The sequence below is a fragment of the Bidens hawaiensis genome, unplaced genomic scaffold, assembly GCF_021521415.1.
Source record: "Bidens hawaiensis isolate Kalapana, Puna unplaced genomic scaffold, B.hawaiensis_p1.1 tig00002477_1, whole genome shotgun sequence".
Taxonomy (NCBI): Eukaryota; Viridiplantae; Streptophyta; class Magnoliopsida; order Asterales; family Asteraceae; genus Bidens; species Bidens hawaiensis.
Window position 1 is genome coordinate 2,925,973 of NW_027491136.1, and position 17,731 is coordinate 2,943,703.

At 35.4% G+C, this 17,731-nt stretch overlaps 4 protein-coding genes across 4 annotated transcripts; 1 reads left to right on the top strand and 3 right to left on the bottom strand.

Annotated features, from left to right (window-relative positions):
• Positions 1-3,450: 3,450 nt before the first annotated feature.
• On the bottom strand, positions 3,451-3,960 carry LOC143619538 (uncharacterized). Its single transcript, XM_077091438.1, has one exon. The coding sequence runs from the start codon at positions 3,958-3,960 to the stop codon at positions 3,451-3,453; it is 510 nt and encodes a 169-aa protein (XP_076947553.1).
• A 3,800-nt stretch (positions 3,961-7,760) lies between these two features.
• LOC143619631 (protein Dr1 homolog) lies at positions 7,761-10,500 on the top strand. The gene is made up of 5 exons (XM_077091517.1): positions 7,761-7,826; positions 8,970-9,059; positions 9,161-9,255; positions 9,355-9,423; positions 10,139-10,500. The coding sequence occupies exons 1-5, from the start codon at positions 7,772-7,774 to the stop codon at positions 10,313-10,315; spliced, it is 486 nt and encodes a 161-aa protein (XP_076947632.1). The 5' UTR covers positions 7,761-7,771; the 3' UTR covers positions 10,316-10,500.
• A 1,223-nt stretch (positions 10,501-11,723) lies between these two features.
• On the bottom strand, positions 11,724-13,236 carry LOC143619632 (peptidyl-prolyl cis-trans isomerase CYP26-2, chloroplastic-like). The gene is made up of 3 exons (XM_077091518.1): positions 12,518-13,236; positions 11,982-12,429; positions 11,724-11,886 (listed from the first exon to the last, which is right to left on the bottom strand). Exons 1-3 carry the CDS (start codon positions 13,188-13,190, stop codon positions 11,784-11,786), a joined length of 1,224 nt encoding a protein of 407 aa, XP_076947633.1. The 5' UTR covers positions 13,191-13,236; the 3' UTR covers positions 11,724-11,783.
• Positions 13,237-14,225: 989 nt separating this feature from the next.
• LOC143619633 (single-stranded DNA-binding protein, mitochondrial-like) lies at positions 14,226-15,369 on the bottom strand. Its single transcript, XM_077091519.1, has 4 exons — positions 15,101-15,369; positions 14,765-14,991; positions 14,597-14,697; positions 14,226-14,508 (listed from the first exon to the last, which is right to left on the bottom strand). The coding sequence occupies exons 1-4, from the start codon at positions 15,362-15,364 to the stop codon at positions 14,429-14,431; spliced, it is 672 nt and encodes a 223-aa protein (XP_076947634.1). The 5' UTR covers positions 15,365-15,369; the 3' UTR covers positions 14,226-14,428.
• Between the last annotated feature and the right edge of the window lie 2,362 nt (positions 15,370-17,731).

The window sequence follows — 17,731 nt, forward strand, 5'->3', positions numbered from 1 at the left end:
ATTCTTATTGCGAGAAGTGCAAGAAGTGATCTCAACCATTAGATTATTAATCAATGGTTGAAACATTATTACATTTATTGTAATTAATAAAATTTGAAAGTCATTCAAATAAAAATGAAAAGGTTAGTTTAGGTAGAATAAAATAATTAATTATTTCAATTATCTCATCTATCCCTAAATAAAAGCTCAAAGCATAAATATCTAAAAGTTATGATTTGTAAGTTATAATTTATTATTTCATTATATGTTAGTGAAGATCTAACTTTGTTCTTTTTTCACCAATAAACAACTTTTAATTTATAAGATTTAAGCAAAATAGTATCTTTATCATTGATTAATCTTTTGAAAAAATTAATAATAAAATTGAATATTTGTAAGACGAAAAAAAAATGTGTACGAAGAAATTAAAAATGTGTAGGAAAAAAATATAAGATGTGTATGAGAAAATTAAAGTTGTGTAGGAAAAATTTGAAGATGTGTAGGAAGAAATTAAATATGCGTAGTAAAAAATTAAAGATGTGTAGGACAAAAAAAAATGTACGACGAATGTAGATGTGTAGGAAAAAAATATGTTGTGTATGAGAAAATTAAATATGTGTAGGAAAAAAATTAAGATGTGTATGAGAAAATTAATGTTGTGTATGAAGAAATTGAATATGCGTAGGAAACAATTGAAGATAATATAGTTGTGTAGGAAAAAATATGTTGTGTATGAGAAAATAAAATGCGTGTAGGAAAAAAATTAAGATGTGTATGATAAAATTAATGATGTGTACGAAGAAATTGAATATGCGTAGAAAACAATTGAAGATGTGTAGGACGAAAAGCATAGGTACGAAGAAATTGAAAATGTGTAAGAAAAAAAATTAAGACGTGTATGAAAACAATTAAAGATATGAATGAAAATTTTGAAGAGGTGTAAGAAAAAATTATAGTTTGTGTAGGCTGAACTCAAGAGATAGGGCAAAAATATATAAATTTATTGTATTATAGATTTATTGATTTTTTAAATCTCTTAGTTATTGTGATTAGATTAATATATTAGTTAGAAATATATCTCATGTGTTTTAATTATATATATTAATTAAAGAGAGAATATATTTATATTACTTTAGTACCCTTTTTATATATTTTTTATGATGGAAGATTGAAAATTAGATGAGTGGCCTAGATTGACTTCTCGCACTTCTCACTATAACTTGACTTATCGCAAGATCCATCCATTATATATATATATTATATCTATAATATATATAAATGAAAACCTTAAAATTCTACGTGTCGCGATGTGGTCTCTCCCCCCTTTTATGAAAGCCACCAGATTGCTTGATTGTTAAATGAAGACTTTTTATTGATTTAACCCAAATTCATGGGTATGGGTCTTACTAAAACCAAATAGCTCTTAAACGGGTTATAACATCTTATTAAATTAAAATTTAATCTTACCAATTATTTGATAGGAAAACCCTATAAAATAGGGATATACTAAAATTTAATAGCCAATTTAAAAAGAAAAAGATATTATTTATAATTAATAAACAATTTTAAAGTAAAAAACATAAGCGGGTCTTGGGTCACCAAATCCAAATAGCTTTTAAACGGGTTATAACATATCATTTTTTATAGCTTTTAAACATGATTATAACATATCATTTATTTGTGAAATAATTTCATCATCAAACCTCAAGTATATTAATTATTAACTTTCTTACAATAAATAAAATTAAAATCCAACTATACATATATAAATATTGAAAACGAATAATGTAAAACAACCCTCGTAATACGGGAGATAAAATCTAATATGTATATATATATATATAGGATCAGGATCATGTGAGAACTTTTTAGGAATTGAGAACTATGAGAACCATTTTAGACCACAAAAAACCCAAAAATAAAAAAAATCATAAAACAAAAAAAAAACACAAAAAAAAAGTAAAAAAACCAAAGTTCTTATTTATCATCCCAGTTTCTAAAAAAAAAACGTAAAAAAAAAATTCTCGGTTTAGCTAAATTATACATGTACATATATGTATAATATGTACATATATGTATGCGCATGTTTTTTCCCTATACACATATGTATAATTTAAGGTAAATGATAATGTACATATGTGTACATTACGTAACTAGAGATTAAATGAAAGTATACATATGTGTATAGGTATAATACGAATTAAAAAGAAAAAAAAATCGGTTTTCTATATTATACATATATGTATAATATGTACACACATGTTTTTTCCTATACACATATGTACAATTTAAGGTAAGTGATAATGTACATATGTGTACATTACGTAACTAGAGATTAAACGAAAGTATACATATATGTATAGGTATAATACGAATTAAAAAGAAAAAAATTGGGTTTTTTTCTTTTTTTTTATGAAACCGGAATGAAAATATAAGAATTTTGGTTTTTTTACTTTTTTAAAATTTTTGTTTTTTTTGTTTTATAATTTTTTAAATATTTTTTTAGAGGTTTTTTTTAGTGGTTCAAAATGGTTCTTAAAGTTCTCAATTTGTCAATGGTTCTCTTAGGATTCTTACCCTATATATATATATATCCGATTAAAGATTGGCAATATCATTTTTTTAACTTATGATTATACCGTTGCGTATTCGAAAGTAACGAGCGACAAAATGAATGGTCGGGTCAGTTTGTGTAACGGGTTCAAATGGACCACTTTAGAAATCGGATTCAGTGAGTCCGTGATTGATGTCAAAGTACCGATCAAAATAAAGAGAAATTATTATCATAGATGGCTTAATTAGTAATGGCAAATAGGGTACCCAACCATCACATGCATTAACAATCTCATTGATGTAGTGTACGTTATAGTCTTCACTGCAGATACATTGTTAAGTTTATCATAATCATATATTGGATAGTTAGTAACTCTTCAATCAAACAATTCAGAATCAAATTGTGTATATTGTGTGAGGATGGTCCACCAATTATCAACTCATCATCTAATACTAACAATTTACAATTATATTACTGTATTTAATATGTGAGACATGTCAGATGAATGATCAAAGAAGATTCCCTTTTCATGTAAAATACAATAAAATCAAATAATTTTACTGATTTTTACTTTCACAAACAATCAATTAATTTTGTAAGAATTATAGAACCGCCACGTATCCTTGTTGAGTTGTTGATCATGTAGGTAGGTGTTTTTAGTTGTCAGTTCTTTTATCAGAACTGTTAAAATTACGTATTTTCAAATACCTTATTGTTACCACAAGACTTAAATTGTCACTTTTCTTTTCAACATCTTGGTATCATTAAGCAAAAGGCTTTTTGAGTGCATGATGTTAGTTAACTAAAAAAAGTTAACATTTAATTAAAAACGAGAGCCATGATGCTATCTGATCTCAAATTATTGATAACATGGTACAACATACAGTGAAGTTCATCAACAATAGATTACTTCATTGCTATTTATGAACTATAACACTAGCGCAAACCTCTTTAACTTCGGCATGTGTAGTCACATCCCCACCTCTAGCATCTTTCTTCACATCATCAGTTTCAAAAGCCGACACCGGATAAGATTTACAAAAGCCATAATTACTTTTAAAAGTGATCTTTCCAGTGGGCGGATTGTCAACAGTTACCTCACTTATTGGTATCCACATCAATAGCTCCTTAGATTTAACACCCGTTAGTTTCTTGATCTTGAACCTTTCTATGAAAGCAGTTACTTCTGTTGCGTTTGATGAAAGCTTCCCGATCTTTCCATTTTTGGTTTTGTTTGGTTTCTTTTGTCTAAGCCACACAAAGCCGGTGTCTTTAACGTACCCAACTTCCTCAATGTCTTCTAAAGTGAGAAGACCGTTGGGTAGTCCCATTTCCGTGAGCATAAGCTTTGCTTGTTCTTGACAAATCACATCACCGTGGTAAATGTGAGTCGCACTTGCCCTGATTTCATTTGTCACACTAGACATTTTGGTTGGGTTTTAATTGTTACTGGTTTGTTGTTATGGGTTTATATGAATGAATAATGAAAGCGTATATATAACTAAGTATGTGCAATTGGCTTTGTTTTTTATTTATTATATTTTTTTTGTCAAAATACTTAAATGCCATTTTCAATTTTATTTTCTTGGGAGCTGCTAATGTATAGGCGGTGTAACAGGCACGTCTCTTTAAGAGCTTGATGGAATTGAATTTATAGTTGCTATCATCAATTTACCATTTCAAATGAACTATGCCAAATTCGGCATAAATCTTGTGTTGGTTGTTTTTAGTTCCATATAGTTCGATAGGTATTAATGGCTAAGTCGAAGAGTTTATGGTGTTGGTCAAATTAAAACTGGTTTCTAGAAATTTAAAATGTCCTTTTCTAGGTTAGGTTGCTAGGGAGGTTGGGTTCTTTTTCAATTTAGGTTAATTAGGTAAAGTTAAAATGTGAGCTCTATTAGGCTGGTCATTGTGGATCGGGAAGCCATCGGCGTTAAGCCCATATGGCAGGTGAGGCGGCATCGCTTTAGCATGTTGCCAACGTTCAGCGGTGTTAAACACTGTGTCATTGCGGTGTTTCGTTGAGGGGCAGTGTTATGGTTTGTCGGTGTTGTGATAACAATGGAAGGGTTGATGGGAGCAGCGTTAAGGTGGTTTGCTGACATGGAGGGCGTTAACACTGGCAACGTTAACCCACAACGACCGGCCTTAGTTTTTATTTTGTTTAGCCGATCTTGACCTAATTTCAAGCGGTTGGAGGTGTTCTAAAGTTGATCTTAAGTAACAAACCATATTAATTTATACGGGGTTCGGATTACTTGCTTCACTCAAATAGCTCAGCGCTACGTTGTCTTTTGTCTCCTTGAATGATGCCTGAAAGAAGAATCCTCAAAAATCTCATGATATTCGTTTGATTTTAGTTCTCAACAACCCCATGATTAGGGAGCAAAGGAGTCGAGCTATTTGTGAGCTACTTGAGATTGGCCCGCGAAATAGTTTGATAGAGTTGAGCTTAATCAAGTTCGAACCAGCGTTGGAGCCTAAAAGTAAGATCGTTTAATAAACGAGCACAAATTCACTTATCCAGCTCGAGCCGGCTCAAGAGCCTAAGCCAGCTTGTAGTTTATATATATAGGATATAGGGTTGATTTATGTTGAGAACCACTTTGAGTTTTAAGAGCTCGAAAGAACTCAACGTAACAAATTTTCTTTTATTGAATTTTTTAACATATATCTAAGGTAGTTTCACCACCATCAATATCATCGCCATTTTTATTTTATTCATTGGTTTTTTCCTCACTTATCAATCAAACAACACAATGAAAGTTATTCATTCCATTTATACATGGTAATCAAACATCTTCATATAATGGTAATGATCAATTCCATTTCATTATTCATTCAATTACCTCATATCAAACAAACCCTAACTGTTATCATAACATCTTGTTTTTCAGATTTTTATTTATTAATTAATACAATGCAATCGTTTTCAAAATTAATGTGGCCCACAATATACAGGGCATCGCCCGGTGTTAGTGTGAGCTAACCATCTGAAATGTTCGGGTCGTAATCCAAAACTCCAAGCCCAATTTACAACAACCCGTGATCCGTCGATGGCCCCATGAGGAGAGGTGCTTAAATCGGGTTTTCTAATACCTAGTTTTGGAACCGGGTTCAAGTATGATTGGGTATTGGAAAAACAGGTATTGACCATACGCGGGTCAGGTTTTGGTCAGGCCCTGTATTCTAAAACCGGGTATTTGAATAATGATTGTTGGGTAAAATTAGTTATTATTATATATTAATTAGTTATATTTAGGTAAATAAATTAATTAACATTGGTACTTCAAGTATTGTTTACGTGTTTCAGGATATTGGAAGCTTTGGAGCTTAACGAGGATACTTACGGGCTTGGAATGAAGATCGAGAAGTGAAAGATTGGAAGTGCACGCATCACGAGACAGTAAAGAAAAGAAAATAAAAATGCAGAAAAATTACATCTTCGCGATACGTGAAGATGCAAAGAAGGGCAACTTCGCGATACGCGAAGTTGCAGGAACTCGGCCGCGACTATTTTGTCCTTCGCGATATGCGAAGAAGCATCCCTTACATCTTCGCGATACGCGAAGATGCTTAAGTCGGCCAAAAATTTAGGTTTTCCCTATTTAAACCCCTTAACCTCCCCATTCGGCTAATTACGACTTCCAGAGGCAAAAGAGGCTGTTTAGGACGATCTTCTATCATCCCGAAGCTTCCGGTTCATCTCGGGTTTGCATGTTCATCAAAGATAAGTGTTTTGACATTATGATTATGTTCGGCTAAGTCCTTTGTTCATTCTAGGCTAGGGTTTTGTGTAATTCCTCTTGAGATCAGATTTGCTATGCTTAAAGTTATGAACTTGATTTGAGTTACTGCTTTTATCTTGTTTAATTGATTGCTTGGTTGTTTAAACAATTTATATTTGCGATTATTGATTAGTGCATCACTTGTTTGGTTTTGTTCATCAACACTTAGGGTTAGGCTCTTGTGTCATTGAACTTATAATCATCGGTTCATGCTATTTAATTAGTTGTCATAAAACATAAATTGGTAATTGTGTAGATCAAGTTCAATTGTGTCAACAATTCGGTTAGGGTATCGTTTGTCATCACAATCAAACTACTAGGTCTAGTAATTACTGCGCAATCAAGACAAGTAAATCTGTGATTAAGATGAATGTCACATTACCCGAACCTAGAATGAATACTTTTAATTAATATTGTTTACAAATCTTTTTAAGTAATAATTAGTTTTAAATCTTTTTCTAAAATCCGCTTGACATCGTCTGTCCGCCTTAGTTAATTAATTAATTTAGTTATATTAAATTAGTACTTTCCCTGAGTCCTTGTGGAGACGACCTTACTTACCCGTACTAGTTATAGGTATTTAAGTCCTTAATTAATTGTTTTTTAGTAGACCACGACAACCTACGACAAATAACCTATTTCCCAGTATATAACTTATTTTCATGTATCAATTGGGGTTTTTAAGGGCCTGCACTTTTTTGATGTATTTTTCGGGTATTGTAAAAACCCGGTTTCGGGTACTGGAAAAACCTGGTTTCGGTTTTCGGGTATTATCGAGTACAAATCAGATCCGATTATGTGTACGAGTTTTGATACTGAAGTGGATACCATATTCGTATACTATGGATAGGGTCGGATGTGGGTAGTAAAAATCCAATTATAAAAAAAATCCGAAACCAGTTTTTTTTGGTCCAGTTCAAGATTCGGTTTTTTTTTTCACCTCAACCCATGAGCGTAGCACGGCAAGAGACCCTCTCATCACATTCACCGAGCATCCAATCCAAACACCACCTCTCCATTTACGGCCATCCTTTAATACTCCCAACACCTTAAATCAAACCTATAAAACCCAAAATCAATCCACCACACACACTCTCACCCCACCCCACGCGCTATCCCACCTCACATCCACATCCGAGTCAACACCCACGCGCTAAAGAGCGCGTCTGAAATCCCACTCACGCGCCCTGGAGAATTTTGCTCTAGTCGCCTGCGAACTCACCCTCTCTCTATATCGGGCACCATCATCATGCTTCATCGTTCACGCCTCCGGTTCCCGTCTTTCGACCCGAATCCGACCCGATTCAAGACCTCCGATTGATCGGTTTATTAATAGATATTCTCGGTGAGTTTCCATCTCCCTAATTTTATTCTTTATTGTTCAGATCTGTGGTTATTTGTTGAACTTCGATATCGATCTGATTATTATTATTAGTTGGATTGAAAGATGGAACCGATGGATATTGTTGGTAAGGCCAAGGAAGACGCTTCACTACCCAAAGGTATCCTTTTTGCACTCGTAATTTGTTGTATGTATATACGTTTATTAAGCTTTGATTTAGATCTGATGGCTACCTGATGCTGCATCTGCTGGTTCTGCAGATCTAACTTTTAGATGCTTTCTGCAGTGTGTTGTCTTGAATAATAATAATAATAATAATAATAATAATAATAATAATAATAATAATAATAATATTATTATTATTATTATTATTATCTTTAGTAATTTAGGTTTGTTTATCATCTGTGCGAGATCTGAGTGTCAGAACTGCTGGTGTCTATCTTTTTAATTCATTTGATCATGAGGCAGACATAGATACTGTATACATGCTATAATAATATGTAAGGATGTTTTTGTATGTCTCTGCCAGACGGATGATGAGCTGGTACCTGTGGTGGTGTTCCAAAGGTGTGTTTAGTTTTGGGGGAATTTTTTTTATTGTTGATTTTGGCTTTATTTTGCCTACTAAATCGCTGTTGTGTTAGCTTTTTTATGTTTGGGTCAATCAGCCGATTTTTTATGAATAAATGACTAGCTTTATAAGTTGTTCTTTGTTTTACCCGCGATAGTTTAGTTAAATTTTACTTGTTACCAAATTTGTACGCATGTTTTTGTATGTCTCATATCTACCAGACGGATTTTGCGCGGGTACCTGTAGCTGTGTTTCAAAAGTGTTTTTAATTTTGGGGAAATTTTTTTTATTGTTGATTTTGGCTTTATTTCGCCTATTAAATCGCTGTTATTATATCTTTTTATGATTGCCTCAATCAGACGATTTTTATGAATTAATTACTTGCCTTGTAACTTTTTATTTATTTTCCCAATCTACTGTAAAGTTATCTTTTTGGATGTATGCTTAACCGTTTTTTTATCACATAACTCAGGCCGTGGTCTGTTGAGACGCGAAAGTTTAGTTAAAAATTAACGTTATTTAATTTTATGGTGCTTAGTTTCTGCCATATAGGATACCAATCCGAGGTAGTTCATGTTAATTACATATAATTTGTTGAATCTTAGGTCTAATTGCCATTTGTTGTTGCCAAATTTGTTGCAATATTCTATATCTATCATCTTATATCTTGTCCATACGAACACCGGTTTCTTTCTAATGGGAGTATTTTTTTTGTTTTAAATTTATATGCAGCTACGATGACGAAAATAATTAAGGAGATGTTGCCTCCAGATGTGCGCGTTGCAAGAGATACTCAAGATCTTTTGATCGATTGTTGCGTAGGTGAGATTCTCAATTCTCTATAATAGTTAGTTTTTTATATAAAAAATAATTGCACTTCAAACTTCACTTCTCTTATAAGTTCCTCTATTATTTTTTTTCAGAGTTCATTAATCTCATTTCATCAGAATCTAACGAAGTCTGCGGTAAAGAAGATAGAAGAACTATTGCACCAGAACATGTTCTCAAGGCATTAGAGGTTAATCACTTGCATAATCATTAACCATATAAATTTTCCACATTTTATATCGTTATTCACACGTGATTAAGTTCGGTACTGAACTTTTAATTTCTTTAGGTCCTTGGTTTTGGGGAGTACATTGAAGAGGTTTATGCTGCGTACGAACAACATAAACTTGAAACAGTGGTAATCATCTATTTCTTGATATAAATATGTCGGTGTGTAGGGGTTGGTTTGGGTTGGTTTTGGTTCAAACCGAGCTATTAACCGAGAATTTGGTTTTCGAGTTCCCTTTTTAAGGAAAAAATCAAGAATCTGGTTTGGGGATTTTGAAAATGTTTGTTTTCGGTTTTCAAAGCGGGTTTGTCTGGTTTTTGTTTTTTTGTATTTACCATTTGTGCTTGAAAATTTTGGGTCGAAAATAAAAGTGGTTCAAACTTTGGGCATGATACTTTGGGACTGATTATTTTTGTTAGTTAATGATTAGTTCACTATCAGATGTTTGGAACTAAATTTTTGTGCATACCATTTATTAATTTCTTATAAATTACTTAAAAATCGATTTTTTTCAGTTTGGTTCAGTTTCAGCCGGTTGGGTTTTCCCAGTTTTTGGCTGACAAAAACCGAATCGAGACTTTGTCTTTTAAAATTTCAAAACCAAATTTTTGGTTTGTTATTGGATTTGGTTATTTCGTTTCAGTTGCATCGGTTATTCCGGTTATGGTTTGGCTATTTAAGTTTCCTTCAAACCCCTATTTGTATATAGGCTGTAACATTACTGTCTTTTGTAGCACAGTCGAATCAACAAGTAGATTTGTACAAGTGTTTATTGCTGTAATATTACTGTCGTTTCTGATGTGGGGCCCATGTGGTGCTAACTTTGATCAAAATGATTAAACAGGACACTGTTAAAGGTGGAAAATTCACAAATGGAGCAGAGATGACTGAAGAAGAAGCATTAGCTGAACAACAGAGAATGTTTGCAGAGGCGCGTGCTAGAATGAACGGTGTTGCAACCGCCCCGAAACCGCCTGAAGCTGAATCAAGTTTGGCCAGTCAAGTCTTAGAACCCTTTTAAGCAATTTAAGAATAGGCAAGCTTCATTAACCCCTATCATGTACAAAGTCCCTTTGGCTTAGTTTACTGCTACCTGTTTTAATGCTAGTGTAATTTGTACTTTTAGATTATGTCTATATGCTTGCTGATTAGTAAGGTTTAGTCAAAGTCAAAGCTGCATCTTATTTGTTAGGCTCACTTAGGCATGATGTGGCTGGACGGTTTATTATCGGCAGGGAAATGAAATAGAAGGTTGCTTACATTATTTTCATGATATTTTGTTAACATGGCAAGCTGGATTTGCAATCCCAGTTAGTTATTTTAATTTATTAATGCCATATAAATAGTCTATTTTCTGTTGGTAATGCTCATGGAACAGAGTGTTCTTTTTTGCTCTCTGTTTGCATCTGTTAACAAAATATTGCAAATTTGCAATGGAAAAAGCACGGTTTTGTGACGAAATGCAAGTGCGGAGAGAATGGAACCTCCATGGGAGCTGGTGTAATGCCTGCAGAAAAACCAGGTGATGAAGATGAAGGTGAAATGATGATGAGAGCTAAGTTTGAAAGTATAGGTTCAAGAGATTCAGATGCTCTCTATATGGTGAATTAGTGAGTCCTCCCCACCAGGCCACCACTGTCCCTGTCGCAAGCACCTCCATCATCGCCACTAGCCACCATTAAAAAATTCAGCAGGGGAACCTATCTTGGTACTCATTTGTAAATTCATTTCAACCAGACTCTCGTCTACAACCGTTTCACCCTAACAGAACTGATAATTTTTAAGCGGCCTGTTTTGACCCCAAATACATTTAGTTCCGAGCCCATATTAACCCTTACTGTTTTAACTTGTGACCTGACCCCGCATGACCCGCCCAATTTTCCAGGCCTAGTAGTAACGTTAAAGACATTGATCTATTACATCATATTTGCAGGCACAAAAGCTTATAAGTTTGTGTGGTTGGGAGCCTCGGTTGCTACCTCACACAGTTGTTTGGAAAGGTATACATAATGCCAATGCTACTGTATCTCCTTCATTCCTTCTAAAACTTCTGAAATTGTAGAGGCAAGTGAAGGGTTTTCTACTAAAAATGAGAAATATGGTCATACATTTGTGGTTCTAGAGTTGGTCTGTGGACTTTTGATACAACTCCACGGCCTGTGGAGCTTGTTAGATTAATCATGTTCAAGTATTGGCTATATAAGCGCCGCATCATCAAATAGCTTCTCTGACCCGTTGATTCAGTTAAAGAGCTTCTCAGACCCTGTCAACTAAAAGAAGTAAGTTCTAGCTAAAGAAAGCACACCAGTAACGTTAACAAACATATACGGTCAAAATGAGATGTGTTTTTTTCATTGGTTCAACCATTATTATGGCGCCTGCATTTAGATTACAGTACAACAATGTACACACAAAATTTCAGCCTTTTACATTATCGAACATACAAAAAGATTCGCGATGATGTACAACTCTCATGAATATATCTCAAATTACACCATTATCCCGCAATTAGTTACAATCACTTTCGAATAGGGTCGGTTAAACCCTCGCTCTGCAACCACTGCCCTTTTATCTCCAATCAACTTGGCCACCCTGTTTAACAAGCACACGAATCGTATCAGTCTTTTGACAACATTCTTTTATAGTTTAGTCATAAATACATGCAAACTAGTGTTTGTTTATAGTACCTGAAATATGGAGAACTGGTGTTATCTTGCACAGTTTTAACCTGACCAATCTTCTCAACAACCTCCATACCTTCTAAAACTTTCCCAATAACCAATGTTGATGCATCCAACTCTGGTGAATCTTTTGTTGAGATCACAAACTCCGTCCCGTTCGGTTGCTTCCCAATTTCCTCTTCGTCAATCACCAGCTTACCGTTTCTGGCTACCAGCTTTTGCTTAGGTGGCGGTTTGAGCGGGTCCCGCACGATAATCCCGAAACTCCTGTCAACATTCTTTGCCCCGGGACATCTTCTGTTTTCGTTTTCCAGTTCAGCAACGAGATTGTCGACTGCAAAGTTCCTTCCGGTACTGGCTGCAAGTTCAGCATCGACCCCGTATGATCTAACCCCGCCATGCTGCACGTAATTTGGCGTGATCTTTATGAATTCTTTCCTTCTGTAACTAACACCTGTCAAGTATATGAATGCAAATAGTTTTAGTTAAGTGTATTTTGTAGAGTATAGAGTTGTTTTTAAGAACCGGAAAGTAGAAACTACCTGCGGCTCCACTTACAAAGTCACTGAACTTGGTAGTCCCATTGGGTACACTGTTTCCATATAGCCCGACGACAATTCGTCCAATGGGCTTCCCATCGATCGATATGTCTAGAAAAGCCCGCTTGGTAAGAACTTTGTCTGTGCAACTGTCTACTTCAGTTGTGGCGGCTGTGTCAGTATTAGTATAACTGTCGGCTTGATTCTCTTCAGTGGTGGTGCTGGCAGTGGCACTAGTTTCTTCAGTGGGATTGGCAGTGTTGCTAGGGTCAGACGGGTTCTCTTGGGCAGTGGCACTAGTTTCTTCGGTGGGATTAGTGCTGCTGCTAGTTTCCACCTGGTTTTCTTCGGTTGGGGTGGTGTTGATCGGGTTCTCGTCTGTAGCACTTGTGATTGTGTTACTCTCGGTTGGAATGTCGGGTTGAGGATTATCGGGTGTTATAAGGTTTTGTTCTTGTGCTCTAGCAATGGGCAGATGGAAGTGGTCTTGAAATTGGGAAGTGAGGAGTAACAGCAGAGATGACTTGGTGCATGTTGCGAGTTGTCTACGTGACAGTTTGATGGCTGCAGGGCACGTAGGAATGTTTTGAACTTGTATTGGTGGTGGTGGTGGTGGCGGTTGGCGGTGTTCAGGTGTTGAATGCAGGATGTTTAAGTTTTGCCATATCTTCTCCATCAATGGCTTCTTTCTTGTGTGTGTGTGAGGGGGAGAGAAAGATGGAGACACAGATAAAGATAGGGATGATGTGTGGGGCTGGTATGAGTTATTATGTGGACAATAAGAGAAGGTAATCTCATCTACAATGGCAAGGAATGTCCAGTTATCAACCACAACCAACCCTCGTGGGGTATTTTTGTGTTTCTTTATACTTTTATATGGGTTCATCTCAACGATCATACTGCATTTTTTGAATAAAATAAATTATTAAATGTGTTTATTTGGATGGACACAAATTAGATAATGGGTTAAACTTAAAACTTGTTAACTTACCAGAGGTCCAAACAGGCTAGCATCATTCTTTGTTTACACCATTAACTCGTTGTCGTCATCATTCTTTGTTTACACCATTAACTTGTCATCAACACCACTGCCACGCTGCAGCCAACACCTAGACACCACGACTGGCACAAACACCTACGACACCACAGCTGCCACCATCAACTCGACTATTACACCCACAATTCCAAAACAAGCATATAATAAGTTATTCAACATGTTTGTTTAGGATACCTTAAGCCTTTGGTAATCAGCAACTGAACCACAAATTATGACTGGCCTGTAGTAAAACCAGCTAACTGGTTTATAGTTTCAGAATAGCAGACAGTTTCAGTTAGTTTCTCACGAAAAGACCAAGCTATATTAAACCAGCAGGCCCAAAATTTTAACAAACTTACAAAACAATGTTAACCACTTTAACCCTTTGTGTTTATGTTAAGCTGCTATGTTTTAACATGAGCAACTATGAACTGTTGGTCTATACTTGCACTTCTGCAGGTCATTGTAGGGTTTCCACAAGTATTATTGGCTAATTATGGATTTGAAGCTTGGACTTTGTTTAGCTCGGGCATTGAATAATAAATTTCATCTGCAGTAAAGCAGTAATTTTGCTACTGTTGTAATTGTAAGTTTTGACATTAAATCCAACTTTATCAATAAACAAAACATAAAACTAAACTAAACTAAACTAAACTAACCCATTTATCAATAAGCAAGCCGGAAAAAACAGTAATCAACTGATTTTCCCCATGGCTGCATTCTATCAAACAGTGTGTACACATGCTCACTAATTCACAATGTCATAAAACACGGCATGCAAAACAGTAAGCAAAATTCATGATCATCCACCTAAAACGGAAACTCGAAAATGATAATTAGGACCTCAGCAACGAAATTATCAGTTTGCCTTCAATCTGTTAGTAATAACCAACCCCCTTCAGTTCTGCTTGTTGTGGTTCTTGGCCATCATTCCCCTTATCAAGAAACACCACACGACCTGCAATTCAATTATTAAACTTGTAACATGATCAAATGAACATTCATAAAACTATCACATGTTTTAATTAAGCTTTTAAGAAACTAACCATCTCCACGAATTGCAACCTCTCTCACACGCCGAGTTAGACCTGTTATCGGATCATTGAAAATCTTGGTCTCCAGATTCCCCTCCAAATATAAGATAGAACTGCAACCAACAGGTGAAATGATTATAAAAAAATTACAACAAACATAAATGCAAGAGTTAAACATACCCGGGAACCGCATTCTTAGCTACAAGTGCGCCCAATCTCTCAGCATAAGTCGAGACTCGGTGCCACTGAACCATACTCCGGTTTGCATAATCCCTCGGCTCTTCATTCTGCAACGGCCTACGGTTATTCCTCATCCCTCCGGTCCCAATCGACAGCATAGTCACTGCCCTCCCACTCCTCAGTTTCTTCTCTATCGCATTTTGACCCACTACTCCAATCAAAATCGCCTAACCAATACAACAACAAAAAACCCTAATCATCAAATTCACAATCAAATTCAACAACTTTATGCAATAAACAAACATATAGAATCCATGTATGTATATATGTATGTACCTTGTAAATGCCAGCATCTAAACCGTTTTCTAAGGGGCGGTCTACGGGGCTCCTTTTACGGGAAGTGGAATCGGAAGATTGGGGTAATGGAGGTGAACCGGATTCCGGTTGGATGGTGGAGTCGGTATCGGAATCGGAGGTTGAGTCGGAAGAGGTTTCGGTGGAGAAGCGGTGGACGGAAACCAGTAGTGATTTGTGTTGATTGAAATTAGGGTTATTTAAGAGGAAAGAATGGTAGAATCTTCTACAGAGAGAAGACGCCATTGAAGTGAATTTGGTTTTCTTCTACATAAACGTTAAACCCTACTACTCCGTTCGTTGGTGTTGCTGATCTAGAAACCCGGTCGGGCCGTTTTACAAACACCGGTTCGGATTATCCACTACTTAAATGGGCCTAAAATGAATTCATTATTCATGTATTTAATTTCAGTATAATGGTTTCAGGCTTTCAGTTAGAGGTGTACGAATCCGCTTTTGGGCCTAAACCGGTTCGGGTTATAAACCGTATCGGTTTGGTGCGCTTTGATTAAAACCAGTTTGGCTTGAAATCAGTTCCCAATTGAAAACTAGTTTTAGATGGAAAATACTCGAAGTTACAGATGCCGATTAGGATCATGTTGAAACCAGTAAACCGGTTTTAGTGTGATATCAGGTTGGGTCAAAACAGGTTTACCGAGCCCAAACTAATTCTACTGCCCATCTTTAGTTTCAGCCATGTTTACTTTTGTGTTTTATGTTTGCATATTTTGTGCCAAAAGCTAGCTAAATGAATATATCAACCTATGAATACGTATTGTTTAACACCCTTGATTGATACTTTTGTTGTATCAACATGATTTGATAATCACTAAATCGAATCATCACTACGTGTTCTTAGCATATTCACTAATCACGTCAAGAATTGTGTTAGGCTTTCAAAAATGGCCGTTTAAGCCCTCAAGATTTAAGGAGGCATTAATATGGTTGTGATATCCTACATGGCTTATTAAATAAAAACAAATCAATAATTTCATATTCGTAGTAACTGGCAATGATTGAGAATGCTATTTGTAAGTATTTCATATTTGTACAAATAAAAATATCACAAATCGATAAATGGTCCAAAACAAAAATCCTACGTTACAAAATGTTAACCCATGCCACCACACGTGTTGGTGTTCCATGTCTACTTGCCAGTTACCAGTTAACGTGTCTCTATATTGTTTTCCGATTATCCTCTTCATACACACCCTTATCACTATCACATGTCAGTAATGGCCGATCGGCACAAACCCACCGGCCGAGACCAACCAAAAGCCACCATCATCAGCCATGGACGACCATACTACCGTAAGAAAGCGCGGTTACTCCGCTCACCCAAATCAACCCAACTCAGGGGCCTTATGGCCCTACTCGTCTCCACCGGAATCTTGCTCGTCCTCAGCGGCACTACGGTTACCACCGCCGTTACCAGCTTCATATTTGTTGCACCCATAATCATCATCACCAGCCCCTTATGGGTTCCTGCCGGTATATTGATGTTGTTCTCGGTAGTTATGGTATTGTGTCTTTGCGGGTTGGGTGTAGCAGCAGCCGTTGTCTTGGTTATCCAGTTACTTATAAAAGGCCGGTGATGATCGTTGATTAGAACAAGTGTACAAGTAGAGACGCCTTGCTTATGATAATATTGTAAAAATAAAGATGCTTAAGTGAGCATATTAATTTTTTGTGTGATTTTCTTTTATGCTTTTATTTTAACTGCTTTGAGATGCTAAAATTAAACTATGGGATTACGAATCTCTTGCCACTCCTAGAATTCATTCGTATCTATGTAGCCCATGTGTTATCAAAAATGACATTTTGGGCATGGTATTTTTAGGTTGTTATAACTTTTTTGTGAAGTTAGAATGATAAGACGCGCTAACCACCTCCAAGCCGGAATTAAAGATATTTTAAACACAATTAAAACTTTTAAGTGTAAAACTCTAATTCAAAACTAGAGTATCACAAGGGTCAATTCCTAAAACGGTTATTACGAGTCCTATATATTCATTTTAAACACAACTCAACTATGGTTGCATCTAATTTCGAGAGAGATTTTTTCGTGTTATATTAGTGCCATAATATATTTAAACAACGTAATGGTAACATCACAATCTCATAAATTGAAATTGACATCATAACAACTAAATTAGATAACTAAAATAGCATGTGAATCAGTATCTACAATTCAAGTATTTACGATTATAAATGAAACTATATAAAACGCGTGAAAGTAGAGAAAACTTTCAAAGTTAGAATTCATGTGTCTGAGATGATAAATCAGAGAATTACACAACCACACACGACCCTTATCATGGCGTATAATCCATTACAACATTTTTGTCCATGTTTTGTGGTTCTAACTTATCAAAAGTTATTTCTTTCAACTCTATTTACCATATCCTACTCATATGATATAAAAAATCTACCAGACTCCTGAATAAGCTTTGTATGATATATCATGATAACAAATGGACCAGTACTTAATGGGTTTGTGGTAGACTAATTATATGTAGGTACAGTCAAAGCAATTATAATAATGTAGAATGGGATTTATGGCCACTTGCTTATAGTGTTACCCACTCACCCACCTTTCACTAAACAAAAGTC